The 16,716-nt window shown below is 40.9% G+C and overlaps 2 protein-coding genes across 6 annotated transcripts in view; one reads left to right on the top strand and one right to left on the bottom strand.

Moving 5' to 3' along the window:
- AMMECR1 (AMMECR nuclear protein 1) overlaps positions 1-3,316 on the bottom strand; it is a 115,413-nt gene extending 112,097 nt beyond the window's left edge. For all 5 annotated transcript variants that reach the window (XM_006071596.4, XM_006071597.4, XR_328719.4 and 2 more), the window contains exon 1: positions 2,781-3,316. In XM_006071596.4, coding sequence (XP_006071658.1) covers positions 2,781-3,253 — 473 coding nt within the window. In that variant the 5' untranslated portion in view covers positions 3,254-3,316. The remainder of the gene's footprint in view (positions 1-2,780) is intronic.
- Positions 3,317-3,454: 138 nt separating this feature from the next.
- RTL9 (retrotransposon Gag like 9) overlaps positions 3,455-16,716 on the top strand; it is a 153,427-nt gene continuing 140,165 nt past the window's right edge. The window contains exon 1 of the mRNA XM_044936767.2: positions 3,455-3,687. The gene's annotated coding sequence lies outside the window, so the exon portion shown is untranslated. The remainder of the gene's footprint in view (positions 3,688-16,716) is intronic.

The raw sequence follows: 16,716 nt of genomic DNA, 5'->3' as shown, positions 1-16,716 counted from the left end.
GACATCCTCCCCGCCAAACCTGAAACTGATAGTTCGTGGAAATTTCTAATAACCTACTGGAGTGGAAGGGTCACTGATGAAACCAGAACTTCTAAGCCCATAAAAGGCAGATTTCACCAGTGACAGACATTTTGGCAGAAAGGTCCTGGGAAGAGATGAAAACGGTGTGCTTTCCTATAGGAGGATGTGCCACTGTCGAAAGCACGTCTTCCGGTGGACAGAGACAGGACCTAAACAGCACTGCTCATGACACCATGATACTAATAACTCTGGGGGGGGGAGCAATATATCTATTTATGTCTTATGGCCCCCAGCACCAAGCCACACTAACAAGTACACAATGCTATTAAATATGCAAAACAGAAAGAAAATAGGTGCTGGTTACTAAGGCACTGTCAAGTGATTCTAGTTATTTTACTCCCATGATCAAACCCTGCTTTGAAGAAGTTTTCCTAAATTTTTCCAGTCCACCTCCAAAATGACTTTAAGATAAAAGAAAATAAAGATACACTCCTCTTTCCACTTAAGTGAACTTCCATTCTCCTCTTGGTCATGTTCAGTGTCTCTTCTAAATTTGTTGTTTGGTGGAATACATGACACAGTCAAGGCCTGCTAAATGATAATAGTTATTATTCTTTCACCATTGTTGCAACATATCCACAGTGGTCAAAGGGTGTCTTATTTTTTCTGTTTAATTCCAAGAGAAAGAAATCCAGTGGGTGGGGTATTAGAGAAATAATATTTAAATATGTGTGCAAAGTAGCCACTCTTAAATGACACTTTCAAAAGCAGTTTCTGTATGAGCTGGTCAAGCTCACTTTCCTTTTAAAATTCTTGTTACAGTCATTCAGTTAACCCAAACTCACTTTAAAATGTGTGAAAATAGCACCTCCTGAAAGTGTGTTCGCATATGCTTTGGAGCAATGGAGCGTGAATAGTAAAACAGCCTTTGCCAAACTCATATAACTAAACAGGAGTGAATTTTTGCAGTCCCATGACTTTGCTGAGCCAACCTATGTATCATCCCAGGACTGGCTTTAATACATCATAGACATCCAAGAGAAGGCAGAAAAGTCACAAATAAGTGACTCAACCTAATAAATATTTCATAGACTTTTTTTTACATGGCAGTCTTTTTCAAAATGAATTCTACTTCTTAACCAAAAAGCAAATTGGCTAAGTACAGGTGTGGGTTTAGGATTTAAGCTTTTAGAATTGAAACTATGAAAGTTATCAAGATATGTAATTTGACAAAGTGTCAGTCTCTGCTCTTTCACGCATTTCCTATGAACCAATGCCCAAAGAGGGACCAGGTCTGAAAGAAAATGCACAGGCCACAGAAAAGTGGCAAAAATACAAAATGAAATACATTTCAAGTATCAAAGCCAAAGAAAAACAAAACGAATTTACAATTTCCAGGATACTTTATTGCAATTTCCACTTTACATATTAAATGAATGTTTTTAGACTAGGCAGAGTGTTTATACTATCCAGTCGCAGTTAATCCCCTAATCTCACAAAATGAAAAGAAGCAGTTTTAAAAGAACATCAATTTAGGTACTTAGGGTATGGGGACAAGGGGCACTTGTCTTAGCAGAGAAAGGGTTGATGCTTTTCAGTATAAGTTTCACTGAAATTTTTCTCTATTATTTTTCCCATTGATGCTAAGTACTCATAAGTAAAACAATCACCCTCTTTGTCATTCTGCCCTTCCTTGGGCTTTACATTCAGTCTTGAGCATTTAACTCAAAAAGTCAGTTTACACTCAAGTGTACACATTAAAAAAACAACACATGCCCCATCTCCCACACATCCAAATGGACAGGGATTAGAATTAACCTGGCTTTTAGCTGTAACAGTTTTATTCTAAACAATTTCAACCACACACTTGAAGGGTAAAATAAAAGTACAAAACCGGAGGAAACCATAAAATTCCTACACACTTGCTGTTTAACTAGTTCCTGAATCGTCAAACCTAACATGGGTTTCTTAAAAGTGAAATCGACACAAAAGCGAGTGCACGCGTAATGTACAAACTGACAGTGGCTCTATGGGGACAGCTCTCTTTGAATGAGCTATTACCCAGACGGTGGAATTTAAAAAAAAAAAAAATCTCACTCTTTAAATGTGAGAGAGCCGGCGGTGCGCTTCACTAGAAACACATTTTAATGGGTAAGTTCGGGTAAAAATAGGTACTAAGGGAACATGTGTTTTGACAAAAAACCTCTTCCCTCCCCAGGACACAAGGAAACCCGAAGGAAAAAGATGGGTAAGCTCATAGGCTCCGGAGCTAAGTTCCATCACTGGCAGAACAGAAGTTGGATAGTTGCTATTTTTTACGCTGCAATGGGATAGTAACGCTCCATGTGCATGGTACGCGGGGCGGGAACACCGGCGGGACTTTCGCTGGGGGTCAAGGAAACCCAATACAGGAGAGGTCAACACCGTGAGGGACCCAGAGCTCCCAAACCCGGGAGATGGGGAGCCGGGGTGGCGAAGGAGAGGGTCAAAACTCCTCGAAGTTATCTCAAAGAGAAAGCGAACACCTCTGGGAGTCAGCGAGCCATCTCTCGCAGCAGCACCCCTATCCAAGTGTGGGGCGCTTGCCTCAGAGGGCAGAAAGTGCGGGGTGCCCTTACTCAGGGAGAGTGGCTCCAGGGACCCGGGGCAGCCAGAGGGGCAGGGGCAGCGGCCGGCGGGGAGGCGGACTCGTACTTTGCCTCAACTCTGAGCCCCATCCCGAGCGCAAGGGAGAGGGCGGCGGAGGGCACGGTACTCACTAGGGCTCGTTGGTGAACCGGGGGGTCCGGGGCTGCTGGTATCCGTACAGGTGACAGTAGAGCACATCGAAGCAAAAGCAGCACATCTCCGCTGACACCACCATCTTCCGGGAGCCGGGCGATGAGGACGAGGCGGTGGACGACAAGGAGGGCGAGGGAGAGGTGGCGGCGGCCGGGGTAGAAAGTAGGGTCCCCACTCCGCAGCTCGGAGGGGGCGACAGGGAGATCCCCCCGCCGCCGCCGCCGCAGCCCTGGGGGGGAGAGAGGGTACAGCCGCTGCTGCTACCTCCTCCGGCTAGACCTCCTAGCCCGTTGAGCCGCGTACCGGCGCCTCCTAGTCCCAGCTCCCCGGCTCGGCACTGGCTCTCTCCGCTGCAGTGGGAGGAGGAGGAGGCGCCACCACCGCCACCCGAGCCAGAGGGGGGCGAACTGGACAGTTTCTGCTTCTTCACCCCGCAGCAACCCGCCGCCATCTTGGAACGGTCTCCCCCACGCAGCGCTTCCGACCCATAAGTGAGGCGAGCTGGCGGCGGGGGCGAGCACGCTGCGGCCCCGGCCGCCGGGGGCGCGCCAGGGGCTCGCGGGCCACGCGCGCGCGCGCCGCTCCCTGGTCCGGCCGCCCGGCCACGCGGCCAGCCCGCGCGCGCCCCCGCCCCGGCGCGCGCCCCGCGCTTTCGCGGCTCGGCACCTCTCGCCTGTCCCGCCGGCCTCGCGCCTCCTCCTCCTCGGAGCCGAGCCTCAGCCTCGAGCCCCGCGGCCCTACGAGGATGAGAGACGGGAAGCCCAGTAGGAAGGAAAGAGAAGAAAGCGGAGAATGGGAGCAAAGGGAGGAAGTGGGCACCCCGGAGACGGAGGAGCGAAAGGGAAACTAATGGGAAGGAAGCGGGGAGAAACAAGAAAGTCCGAAGTAAGTATCCAAGTCCCAAAGTACGACTCAGTGACGGGCACTGCACATAGTGTTAGTGACACCTGAGCCAAATTAAGTGGAACCTGAGCCACCGGCCTCAAATACGCTAGGTTCTGAACTGCCGGAGTGTGATCAAGCAGGTGCTTGGAACTCCACACCTGAGATCGCCCCTTATGAATCAGTCGGGGAACGGGCCATACTGCAGTGACTCCATCTGAACACGCATATAATCTTTTTTCCAAGATTATGGTAAAAGAGACACACTCTGTCCTTATTGACAGACATTCCAGCCCAATCGACTCTATATATCCCCATGCGTGTTCCTCAACTTTCCTTCCTAGCCCCGTAAAGACCTTTAAAAGCAAAAAATAAAATCCTAACCAACACCTCACTGGTTCACAAATGTTCATTGTGGTCTGGAACTTGCACCGGTGGGTTATTGGGAGAGGGGATTGGCTTGGGAACAAAGCAGATTAGAAATATATCTGTAGTTAGCACAGATCTTACAGATAAACAGGGCAGGTAGTATACTTAGTCACAAGTTGAAAGATTTTGTTCAGGTATATGATTAGTTGTTAGTATTCTTTTAAAATTTTCTCAAAGAATGCTTGGATGGATGAGGAGGCGTTTGATTGAGTCACTCCCATTCTAGGCGCCCAAGACAATAATCAAATGTGAAATATTCATGGAAACGAAACCTCATAGAAACAAAGTCTAAGCTTTTTGTGTTGTGTCTATGCCTTGCCAAAACATCTAGACAAAGTGAGGTATCTATCTGCATATTTGGAGGCATCAGAGGATTGATCGATTTTGTCACCTTTGAGCTAAATATGTGATATCTTGCAGATAGGTGAGGGCTGTTCATTTCACTCCAGGGGAAAAATAAGTCAACAAATTTTGAGCCTCTGTGTCTAGTATGTTTATGACACTGTTGTTATTTAGTCACTAAGTGATGTCCAATTCTTCTGTAACCCCATGAACTGTAGCCCACCAGGCTCCTCTGTCCTTGGGATTTCCCAGGCAAGAATACTGGAATGGGTTGCCATTCCCTTCTCCAGGGGATCTTTCCAACCCAGGGATCAAACCCACGTCTCTTGTGTCTCATGCATTGGCAGGCAGATTCTTTACCACTGAGCTACCAGGGAACTTGTGTTGAAATCCAGGAACTATTCTTCCCCACTCTAAAAGTTTATGAATTGAGTCAGATCTGTGCACCTAATCAGATAAATAACTACTATTTATTGAGCACTTTTTGGGTGCCAAATACCATGCCTCATCTTACCCCTGCTGCTGCTGCTGCTAAGTTGCTTCAGTCGTGTCCGACTCTGTGCGACCTCAGAGACGGCAGCCCACCAGGTTCCCCCATCCCTGGGATTCTCCAGGCAAGAACACTGGAGTGGGTTGCCATGTCCTTCTCCAATGCATGAAAGTGAAAAGTGAAAGTGAAGTCACTCAGTCGTGTCCGACCCTCGGTGACCCCATGGACTGCAGCCTTCCAGGCTCCTCTGTCCATGGGATTTTCCAGGCAAGAATACTGGAGTGGGGTGCCATTGCCTTCTCCATCATCTTACCCCATAACCCTACAAATAATATATTATGTCATTTGATTTTCACATGAGGTTGAAGAGGTTGCTCATTTACAGATGAGGAAATTGAACCTCAGTAGTAACTTGCCCAACATCACACACCTATAAAGTGATGGATTTTAATGTTAGCATGTCTGACTCCAAAAACCATGTTGTTGTGCTACACTGCCTCTCAGTACTAGTGCAGGATAAAAGGCTAGAGATGGATAAAAGATGGTGACATTAAGCTACAGTAGGTGGACTGGAGGTTAAATAAAAACAAGAACATCATTTTTATGGAAAGATTAAAAAACACTGAAATATATTAAGAAGGAAAGATGAAGACTCTCCTGAAAGAGAGATTTTATGAAACAGACAGATCAATTGTCTAGGATAGTTAGACGCAACCTAAAGGCGAAAGAGATGGTTTAACTGGTTTGTGATATGTGATCACATCCTCTCAAACCTCATCATTGCTGTTAGAACTATCCTGTTTGAGGGAAAATAACAATTTGTTGTCAACCACTGGTGTAGTTTTTAAAAAATGTATTAATTTGTCTGTGTTGCAGAAGAGAAAGCAAATTTTCTTTCTTTCTTTTTTTTTTTTTTTTTTTTTACTGCTTCACAACAACCAGTACTGTTAGAGTGTTTTGTTTTGTTCTTTATCCTTAACTATCAGAGCCTACCTTTTAATTTGTTTGAAACTAGGACAAATACAATATCAGACAATAGGTACCAATTTATTCAGCACTCCACTAAGAAGTGGTCACTTCTAGAGTAGAAAAGCAGAGCCATTTAATGACGTCACACAACAGTGTAGCACAGGAAGCAAAGTAGGATACCATGGATGGCTGCTTCTGCTAGGGGAATTCAGGAAAGCAGAATGTAATCTCCCAATTTAGAATTTGGCCAGTAGACAAGAGTCTAACACCCCTACTCTTGTGAAAATAGCAAGGAATCTTTAATAAGCACCAATAGTCATGTCCTTAGTTCTGCATTTCATCTGAAAGACAAAGCACTGTCATGGTTATCGTCCAGGCTAGGGGACTGATGCAATGGGAAACCCTAAGACAAGGACATCCCAGATGAGTTACAAAAATAGCTTTCCCCCCAAGGATTTTAAATGCCAACCCCAAATCTTCCAAACATAAAGGAAATAGACAAACCCAAACACAATCCTTGTAGAAAAGACATCATTATCTGACCGCTAGGTGTTACTATCTGAAGGACTTTGTTGAATTGGCTGGCTAAAAGGGGGAAAAACACTCCAACTTTTTTCTCTGTGCTAACTTCTCCTAATTCTGGCTTGTCTCCCATACTAACCATGAGCCTCAAGATGCTTTGCAAATCCCTTGGCAAGTGGTGGTGGTGGTGGTAATGCCTCCTTTTAGCCTTTGAGGAAATACTTCTGCACTTGTTTTCTTGCAAAGTCACCACCATAGAAATAAACATATTTCATTCAAACACAAAATCCACAGATCAAATTCTGTGGGAAAAAAACTTTTTTTTTACATCTGCAGAAAGTGCATGCTGGATGAGGAAACTGACCTTGCTTAGGATTCCCTTGACTTGAAGTATAAAGGTCAAAGTATGATAAAGCACATGTTTCTACCCGCTGCTGATACTGGAGTGAAGTGATAATATCCTCCAGAGGAAACGTTAAGGTGCCTTCTGCTTTTTGTAACTGACTGTCAAGCTGGGAGCAAAAGATTCCATGTTTCTTTTAAATAAAAAAGAAGTAAATAGGCCATAGTTTCTTTGTTGACAAAGTACATTCAAACTTTAAGCATTTCTGCTTCTGTATCTGCCTGTAAATTGCTGTTAACTAACTCTTGTCAAATGCTTTGTTACACAACTGTGACAAACTACTTGAACAAAGGTTATGCACATTAGTAACTGTGGTAAAACTGGAAATTGAATTATACCTAATAGTTGCTGATTATTTTATCATTACCTCAATTTATTCTCATGCTTACAATAGTTATTCTTCATTTCAGAAAAAAAAGAATAATTGTAATTTGATGAGTAGTGAACACATAAAAATGTTGCAAAATTGTTTTCTTAGGTTTCTGGCAGTGTGGATGGCATAAGGAACGTTCACATAGTTCAATGAAAAAACTTCCATTTATGCCCAAACAAGTGTTATTTTTATCCTCTGTCATCAAACTTTCTCAACTGTCATCCTTGAACAACTGCAGAATGTAGTATTATTAGCTACCACTTTGATCTAACCTTGTACACATATGACACATGGTTGTGGTGGCGGAGGTGGTGATCAGTTCCCTTTTATATTTGAATGAATATGTGAGTAAATACTGAAATTCTTTACCTGCTTTTCAGTTCAAATGGATAAATCAGCTTTTGTTTTCTTGATTACAAATCAGATCCTTCCCTCCTGAAACCTGTCTTTATCTAATGAACACATTAATGAGACAAAGGACCATGGTCTACTTTTGACTGTTTTCTAGTTGTTTCATTTATATCTTTTATTGTCAAGCAAGCTAATTGAATGTTGTTTCACTACCTATTTCCTTTAGACAAAGTTATATCAACTTTTCAATAAGATTTAGGTATGTGAATATCTATACTGAATGTGTAAGAATTCACAAAACTAGCTAGTTGTGGGTTGGCAAGGAAAGTTTTTAGAGAAGAGATGATCAAAATGAGTGTTATTTTGGGTAGTTATGGGAGTTGTAATATACTGAGAAATATCAATGACCTCAGATATGCAGATGATACCACCCTTATGGCAGAAAGTGAGGAGGAACTAAAGAGCCTCTTGATGAAAATGAAAGAGGAGAGTGAAAAAGTTGGCTTAAAACTCAACATTCAGAAAACTAAGATCATGGCATCTGGTCCCATCACTTCATGGCAAATAGATGGGGAAACAGTGGAAACAGTGGGAGACTTTATTTTGGGGGGCTTCAAAATCACTGCAGATGGTGACTGCAGCCATGCAATTAAAAGACCCTTACACCTTGGAAGAAAAGTTATGACCAACCCAGACAGCATATTAAAAAGCAGAGACATTACTTTGCCAACAAAGGTCCGTCTGGTTAGTTCAGTTCAGTTCAGTCGCTCAGTCGTGTCTGACTCTTTGCGACCCTATGAATCGCAGCACACCAGGCCTCCCTGTCCATCACCAACTCCCGGAGTTCACTCAGACTCATGTCCATCGAGTCAGTGATGCCATCCAGCCATCTCATCCTCTGTCGTCCCCTTCTCCTCCTGCCCCCAATCCCTCCCAGCATCAGAGTCTTTTCCAAAGAGTCAACTCTTTGCATGAGGTGGCCAAAGTACTGGAGTTTCAGCTTTAGCATCATTCCTTCCAAAGAAATCCCACGGCTGATCTCCTTCAGAATGGACTGGTTGGACCTCCTTGCAGTCCAAGGGACTCTCAAGAGTCTTCTCCAACACCACAGTTCAAAAGCATCAATTCTTCAGCACTCAGCTTTCTTCACAGTCCAACTCTCACATCCATACATGACCACTGGAAAAACCATAGCCTTGACTAGATGGACCTTTGTTAAGGCTATGGTTTTTCCAGTAGTCATGTATGAATGTAAGAGTTGGTCTATAAAGAAAGCTGAGCACTGAAGAATTGATGCTTTTGAACTGTGGTGTTGGAGAAGGCTTGAGAGCCCCTTGAACTGCAAGGAGATCCAACCAGTCCATCCTAAAGGAGATCAGTCCTGAGTGTTCATTGGAAGGACTGATGTTGAAGCTGAAACTCCAATACTTTGGCCACCTGATGCAAAGAACTGACTCATTTGAAAAGACCCTGATGCTGGGAAAGATTGAAGGCAGGAGGAGAAAGGGACAACAGAGGATGAGATGGTTGGATGGCATCACCGACTCGATGGACATGAGTTTGAGTAAACTCTGGGAGTTGGTGATGGACAGGGAGGCCTGGTGTGCTGCAGTTCATGGGGTCTCAAAGAGTCAGACACGACTGAGTGACTGAACTGAATTGAACTGAACTAAACAGGAGTTGTGAGCAACCAAAATGCAAAGGTGTTTAGTTTGGAGAATATTTACTTGACTATTTCACTCTTTTCTTTTTTCCTTAAAGACTTCATCTACTATCCTCTATGCATTTAGTGGGGTGAAAAAATGTATATACTGCAAGTGCGCCCCACCTCCAAATTTAATTTAAACATATAGTTGTTTTCCTATAATTAATCTCATCAGGTTCTGGAGCACCTACTCCAGTTGCCTGGAGGCACAGGTTGGGCACAGGTTGGACAGATTAAGGTTGTCAATTAAAGTGTAAAACTGTGTTCTGAATTAAAACTCTCTTTTGTGCAAACGTTTGATTTAAAGTTCATGGCAGTGAGTGAGTCCCATAATCTCTGCTGGATCCTAGTTGAAGTCTAGCTCATTTTGCCTCACCCTCTTCACTGTTTAAATGTCCATAATTTATGGCTTAGTCTCTCACTATTGGCAATGCACAATGATTTGGTCAGAAAACTCATTGGTCTGTTCACTCATGCCACAGCGACTGCCTGGCAACTATGCTGCCTCTTAATTCTCAGCTGCCTTCAGCATCCTCCACAGGTCCCCACAAAGAATTATGGATTTCTTCCATACCACTTGACAGGCTTCTCTCTAACTAACCCCCTCCCCATGTTGCCACTTCTACTGCAGATGATTCGTGATGGCTTATGTCTTTTCTAAGGGGCTTGAAATTTCCCATGCTTCACTTGCTCTGTGAGTCCCTCAAACATCTCTGATTCTTCTTTCCTTTTTTATATTAAGATATAATTCACAAAGCATGCAGTCCACCCATTTAAATACAATGGTTTTTCATATATTCATGGAGTTGTGCAATCAGCAACATAATTTTGGAACACTTTTCTAATCCCCATACCCATTAGCATTCATTCTCCATTCTCTCCACTGCCACCCACCTCCAAGCCCCTGTCAAGCAAAAACCTATTTTTTGTTTCTATAGATTTGCCTGTTCTGGACATTTCATATAAATGGAATCATATAATATTTGTCCTTTTGTGTTTGCCTTATTTCACTTAGCATCATGTTTTCAAGGTCCCTCCATGCCATAGCATCTATCAGTACTTTATTCTTTTTTATGGCAGAATAATATTCCATTATATGGCTATACTCTAGTTTATCCATTCATCAATTGATTGACATTTGGGTTGTTTCCACTTTTTTATTATTATAAATAATGCTGCAATGAATATTCATGTACAAGCTTTTATGTGGATGTATGTTTTCATTTGGGGGGTATATACCTAGTGATGGAATTATATACTATATACCATATGGTAACTCCATATAGAACCTTTTGAGGAATGGCCAGACTGTTTTCCAAACTGGCTGCACCATTTTCAAATTCCATCTGCAATATGTGAGGATTCCTATTTTTCCACATTCTTGCCCATGCTTGTTTTTATTTTTTTTTTACTTAATGACATTTTATTTAAAATAATAATTTCAATGTAATCAATACAAAAATTCATGTACTCTTATACACTTTTTTATTTTAAAAAATTATTATTGTAGCCATGCTAGTGGGTGAGAGGTAGTATTTCATTGTAGTTTTCATTTGCACTTCTGTAAGGACTAACATGTGCTTATCACCCATTTGTATATCTTTTTTAGAGAAATGTTTATTCAAATCCTCTACTTATATTTATTTAGTTAATTTATTTTTGGCCATGCTGCACAGCTTTGGGGACCTCAGTTCCCTGACCAGGGATCAAACCTGTGCCCCCTGCAATGGGAGCATAGAGTTCTAACCACTGGACCACTAGGAAGTTCCCCAGCCCATTTTTTTTTCTATTTAATATATTTAACCTAACTTGTATTTATTTATTTACTTTTTAAATTAAAATTTATTTATTTTTTAATTGAATGTTAATTGCTTTACAGAATTTTGTTGTTTTCTGTCAAACCTCAACATGAATCAGCCGTAGGTATTCATATATCCCCTCCCTCTTGAACCTCCCTCCCATCTCCCTCCCCATCCCACCCCTCTAGGTTGATATAGAGCTCTTGTTTGAGTTCCCTGAGACATACAGCAAATTCCCATTGGCTATCTATTTTACATGTGGTAATGTAAGTTTTCATGTTACTTTTCCCATTTATCTCACCCTCTCCTCCCCTCTTCCTGTGTCCATAAGTCTGTTCTCTATGTCTGTTTCTCCATTGCTGCCCTGCAGATAAATTCTTTGGTACCATCTTTCTAGATTCCATATATGTGTGTTAGTATATGATATTTCTATTTCTCTTTCTGACTCACTTCACTCTGTATAATAGGCTCTAGGTTCATCCACCTCATTAGACTCAAATGCATTCCTTTTTATGGCTGAGTAATATTCCCTCATGTATATGTACCACAGCTTCTTTATCCATTCATCTGTGGATGGACATCTAGGTTACTTCCATGTTCTAGCTATTGTAAATAGTGCTGCAATGAACAATGGGATACATGTGTCTCATTCAATTTTGGTTTCCTCAGGGTATATGCCTAGGAGTGGGATTGCTGGGTCATATGGTGGTTTTATTCCTAGCTTTTTAAGGAATCTCCATACCGTCTTCCATAGTGGCTGTATCAATTTACATTCCCATCAGCAGTGCAAGAGGTTCCCTTTTCTCCACACCCTCTCCAGCATTTATTGTTTGTAGACTTTTTGATTTGGCCATTCTGATTGGTGTGAGGTGATATCTCATTGTAGTTTTGATTTGCATTTCTCTGATAATGAGTGATGTTGAGCATCTTTTCATGTGTTTGTTAGCCATCTGTATGTTTTCTTTGGAGAAATGTCTGTTTAGGTCTTCTCCCCACTTTTTGATTGGGTTGTTTATTTTTCTGGCATTGAGTTGTATGAGCTGCTTGTATATTTTAGAAATTAATCCTTTGTCAGTTGTTTCATTAGCTATTATTTTCTCCCATTCTGAGGGTTGTCTTTTCACCTTGTTTATAGCTTCTTTTGCTATGCGAAGCTTTTAAGTTTAATCAGGTCCCACGTGTTTACTTTTGTTTTTATTTCCATTACCCTAGGAGGTGGGTCATAGAGTATCTTTCCTCTGCCCATTTTTAAATTGAGTTATTTGTCTTCTTATTATTAGGTTGTAAGAATTTTTTTATAAATTTGAGATATCAGGATATATCATTTTCAAATATTTCCCTCCACTCTGTGTGTTGTGTTTTTTTTTTTTTCACTTTCTCAGTGGTGTCCAATTTATTTGTTGCTTGTACTTTTGATATTATATCTAAGAAAGCATTTCCAAATACAAAGTCATGAAGATTTACATCTATGTTTACTTTTAAAAGTTTCATAGTTTTAGTTCTTATATTTCATCTTTGATTCATTATGATTTAATTTTTGTACATAGTGTGAGGAAGGGGTCCAAGTTAATTCTTTGGCATACAGATATCTAGTTGTCCCAGCCAATATTTGTTGAAGAGAGTCTTTGTTCTCCATTGAAAACAATCAGAAATAATATATAAGGTTTATTTCTGGGCCCTCAGTATTCTGTTCCACTGATGTACATGCCTGTCCTTGGGCCAGCACTACACTGTCTTAATTACTGTAGCTTTGGGGAAAGTTTTGAAAAGAGGAACTGTGGATCTTCTAAATTTGTTATTCTTTTTCAAGATTATTTTGGCTCTTCTGGGACCCTTGCATTTCCATATTCATTTTGTGATCATCTTGTCAATTTCTGAAATGCAGCCAATTGGGATTTTGATAGGCATTGCATTGAATGTAGATCACTTTGAGGTGTATTGACATCTTAACAATATTTGGTCTTCTAATCCATCAACATGGGATTTCTCTCCATTTATTAAGATCTGCTTTAATTTCCTTCACCAATGCTTTGTAGTTTTCAGAGTATAATGTTGCATTTCTATTGTTAACCATATTTCTAAGTATTTTATGCTTTTGAAGTTATTGAAGTTGGAATTGTTTTATTAATTTTAGTTTTTGAATTGTACATTGTATAGAAACATAACTGACTTTTATATATAGATCTTGTCTCCTAAAACCTAGCAGAACTGTTTATAGTAATATTTTAATTTGATTTCTTAGTGTTTTCTGTATACAAGATCAAGTCATCTGCAAATAGATATTTTTACCTCTTTCTTTCCAATCTAGATGCCTTTTATTTCTTTTTCTTGCCTAATTGTCCTGGCTAAAACCTCCAGGACAATGTTAAATAAAACTGGCAAGAGAAGACATACCTGTCTTGTTCCTGATCATTGCTGTTGTTGCTCAGTCACTAAGTCATGTCCGACTCTTTGTGACCCCATGGACTGCAGCATACCAGGCTTCCCTGTCCTTCACTATCTCCTGGAGTTAGCTCAAACACATATCCATCGAGGCTTGTCAGTTTTGCTGTTTTTCTCAAACCAATTTTTGTTTCTTTGATTTCCTCTATTGCTTTTCTACTTTCCAATTCATCTATCTCTGTTCTAATTTTTACTATTTCCTTCCCTATGTTTGCCTTGTGTGTACCTTACCTTTTGTTCTAGTTTCTTCAGGTAAGAGGCTAGGGTATTGATTTGAGATATTTCTGCTTTTTAAGTAAAGGTCTTACAGCTATAAATTTCCCCCTAAGCACTGCTTTAGCTATATCCCATAATCTTTGGCATATTGTAGTTTTGCTTTTTTTTTTTAAATCTCAAACTATTTTCAAATTTCTTTTGTGATTTTTTTCTTTGACACAGTAGCAATTTGGGAATGTTTTATTTAATTTCCACTTATTTGTGAATTTCTCAAATTTCTGTTATTTAGTTCCAATTTTATTCCTTTGTGGTAGAGACTACTGTTGTACAATTTCAATCATTTTAAATGCTTCTAAGCTTATTTTATGGCCTAGCATATAGTCTTTTCTGGAGAATATTCCATGTTCACTTAAGAAGATTATATATTCTGCTGTTACTGGGTTCAGTTAAGTTCAGTCGCTCAGTCGTGTCCGACTCTTTGCAACCCCATGAATCACAGCATGCCAGGCCTCCCTGTCCATCACCAACTCCCGGAGTTCACTCAGAGTCACGTCCATCGAGTCGGTGATGCCATCCAGCCATCTCATCCTCTGTCGTCCCCTTCTCCTCCTGCCCTCAATCCCTCTCAGCATCAGAGTCTTTTCCAATGAGTCAACTCTTTGCATGAGGTAAAGAATGCTCTATAGATGCATGTTTAGGGTTAGTTGGTGTATAGTGTTGTCCAAGTCTTCTATTTACTTATTAAAAAACAAGAGTGGCTCACATATAACCATAAAAAAGATATTCAAAGAGCCAAATGGGGAGTCATTGAAGGGTTCAGTAAGATAAATTTTGCTGCTATGTGGAGAATTGTACTCAAAGAGAACAGAGAGGAAGAAATGAGACCAGGCAAGAAACTTCCACAATCCAGGGTATGCCTGGATAAAGGTGGTGGCAGTTATTATGAAATGAATGGATATATTCTACATAAATTTTGGAGATAAATTCAAGAAGATTTACTGATAGATATGTTGTTGAGGTGAGGAAAAAGAAGCAATTAAGAATAATGCCTAGATTTTTTAAGTAACTGGATAAACAGTGGTGACTAAGATGGGGAAGATAGGAACACGAGCTATTTGGGAAAAATAGCTAAAGTTCTTGACATAATAAGTTTAAGGTATCTGCCAGATATCCAAATGAGGATGTCAAGTAGATAGTCAAATATACATGTTATATACTCAAGTAGAGTCTTGAAATAAACTTGAGAGTTATCAGCATATTTGTGGTATTTGAAGCCATGATCTGGATAAGATAACATAGAGAAAGAATACAGTGGCCCTCTGTTTCCATGGCTTTTGCATCTGCAGATTCAGCCAACCTCAGATTTTGATCTTCAACTGGTTGAATCCACAGATGTGAAACCCTAGGATAAGGAGGACTGGCTATATTCCTGTCCTACACCATTTTATGTAAGACTTGCACATTTGCAGATTTTGGTATGTGTGGGGGCCTTCTGGAACCAATCCACTCTGGATATCAAGGGTTGACTGTATAAAGAAAAAAGAGAAGAAAACCCAGCAGTGAGTCCTGAGGTACCACAATGTTAGGAGAAATCTGCAAAGGAGACTAAAGAAGAGCATCCAGTGAGGTAGGGGGAAATTCAGCAGTGTCATGTCACAATATCCAAAGAAAAAAATGTTTTAACTTGGAGGGAAAAGTGAACAATGTCAAATGTTGCAGAGAGTTCAAGTAAGATAAGGATAAAGTTTCTACTGTATTTGGCAAGATGGAGGTGGCTTGTTGCAATAATAGCAGTGATTTCGTTGGCGTGGAGAGGCCTGAAGCCAGATTAGAATGGGTTGAAAAGTGAATAGGGAGGCAAGGAACTCCTCATAGTGTGTATACAGATAACTCTGTTGAAACATTTGACTCTGAAGTGCAGAGAAATGAGGGAATAGCTAGAGAAGAATATTGGGTTGAAAGAGGGCTTTTCTTTAATTACGGATAGTTTCTAGAGTTCTTATAAGTAGTTGTTATTATTACAAATTCTTCAGTGAAGTATGCTGCTGCTGCTGCTAAGTCACTTTAGTTGTGTCCGACTCTGTGTGAGCCCATAGACGGCAGCCCACCAGGCTCCCCCGTCCCTGGGATTCTTCAGGCAAGAACACTGGAGTGGGTTGCCATTTCCTTCTCCAATGCATGAAAGTGAAAAGTGAAAGTGAAGTCGCTCAGTTGTGTCCGACTCTCAGCGACCCCATGGACTGCAGCCTTCCAGGCTCCTCCATCCATGGGGTTTTCCAGGCAGGAGTGTTGGAGTGGGGTGATACCTACAAGTAATTTTTGGACTGATGATTTAATTCTGAAACACTTCTGAACAGCACAAGTACTGAGATCTCAAAGCATTAATTATTATTTTATTCTAGTTTCATAAATAGGGAGATGGATAAGATAGAATCAGCCAGGAAAGAAGGGGGATTGAGCTGTATGAAAATGATGAACACTTGAAGAAGGCAGGCAGTAAAATGCTTGGATTTGGGTAGTGGTTGAAGTGTGATGGGGTGAGAGAAGTAGACAGTTGAGAGGCAATGAGGAAGGATATACATTTTATAAACCAGCTTGAGGATTCCAGTGAAAATGTTGATAGCATGATGTTTTTACTGCTTCAGCAAAATTTTGCTCTTCAGAATCACAACAGAGCCTAGTGATTGCTTTGGGCATAGCTTGTCTACTAGGACTGTAGTAAACATCTACTCTCAGGCCTTTAGCACAAGTAGCTGTTCATTCATTGTTCAGTTTTGAGCAAGTTACTTAACCTCACTTTCCTTCTCTCTTAAATTGTGTATTAGTAGAAATATCAATAACCTCAGATATGCAGATGACACCACCCTTATGGCAGAAAGTGAAGAGGAACTAAAAAGCCTCTTGATGAAAGTGAAAGAGGAGAGTGAAAAAGTTGGCTTAAAGCTCAACATTCAGAAAACAAAGATCATGGCATCTGGTCCCATCACTTCA

Source organism: Bubalus bubalis, chromosome X, assembly GCF_019923935.1.
Source record: "Bubalus bubalis isolate 160015118507 breed Murrah chromosome X, NDDB_SH_1, whole genome shotgun sequence".
NCBI classification, from domain to species: domain Eukaryota; kingdom Metazoa; phylum Chordata; class Mammalia; order Artiodactyla; family Bovidae; genus Bubalus; species Bubalus bubalis.
The sequence above is the reverse complement of the archived record's forward strand: the minus strand, read 5'-3'. Positions and strand labels throughout refer to the sequence as shown.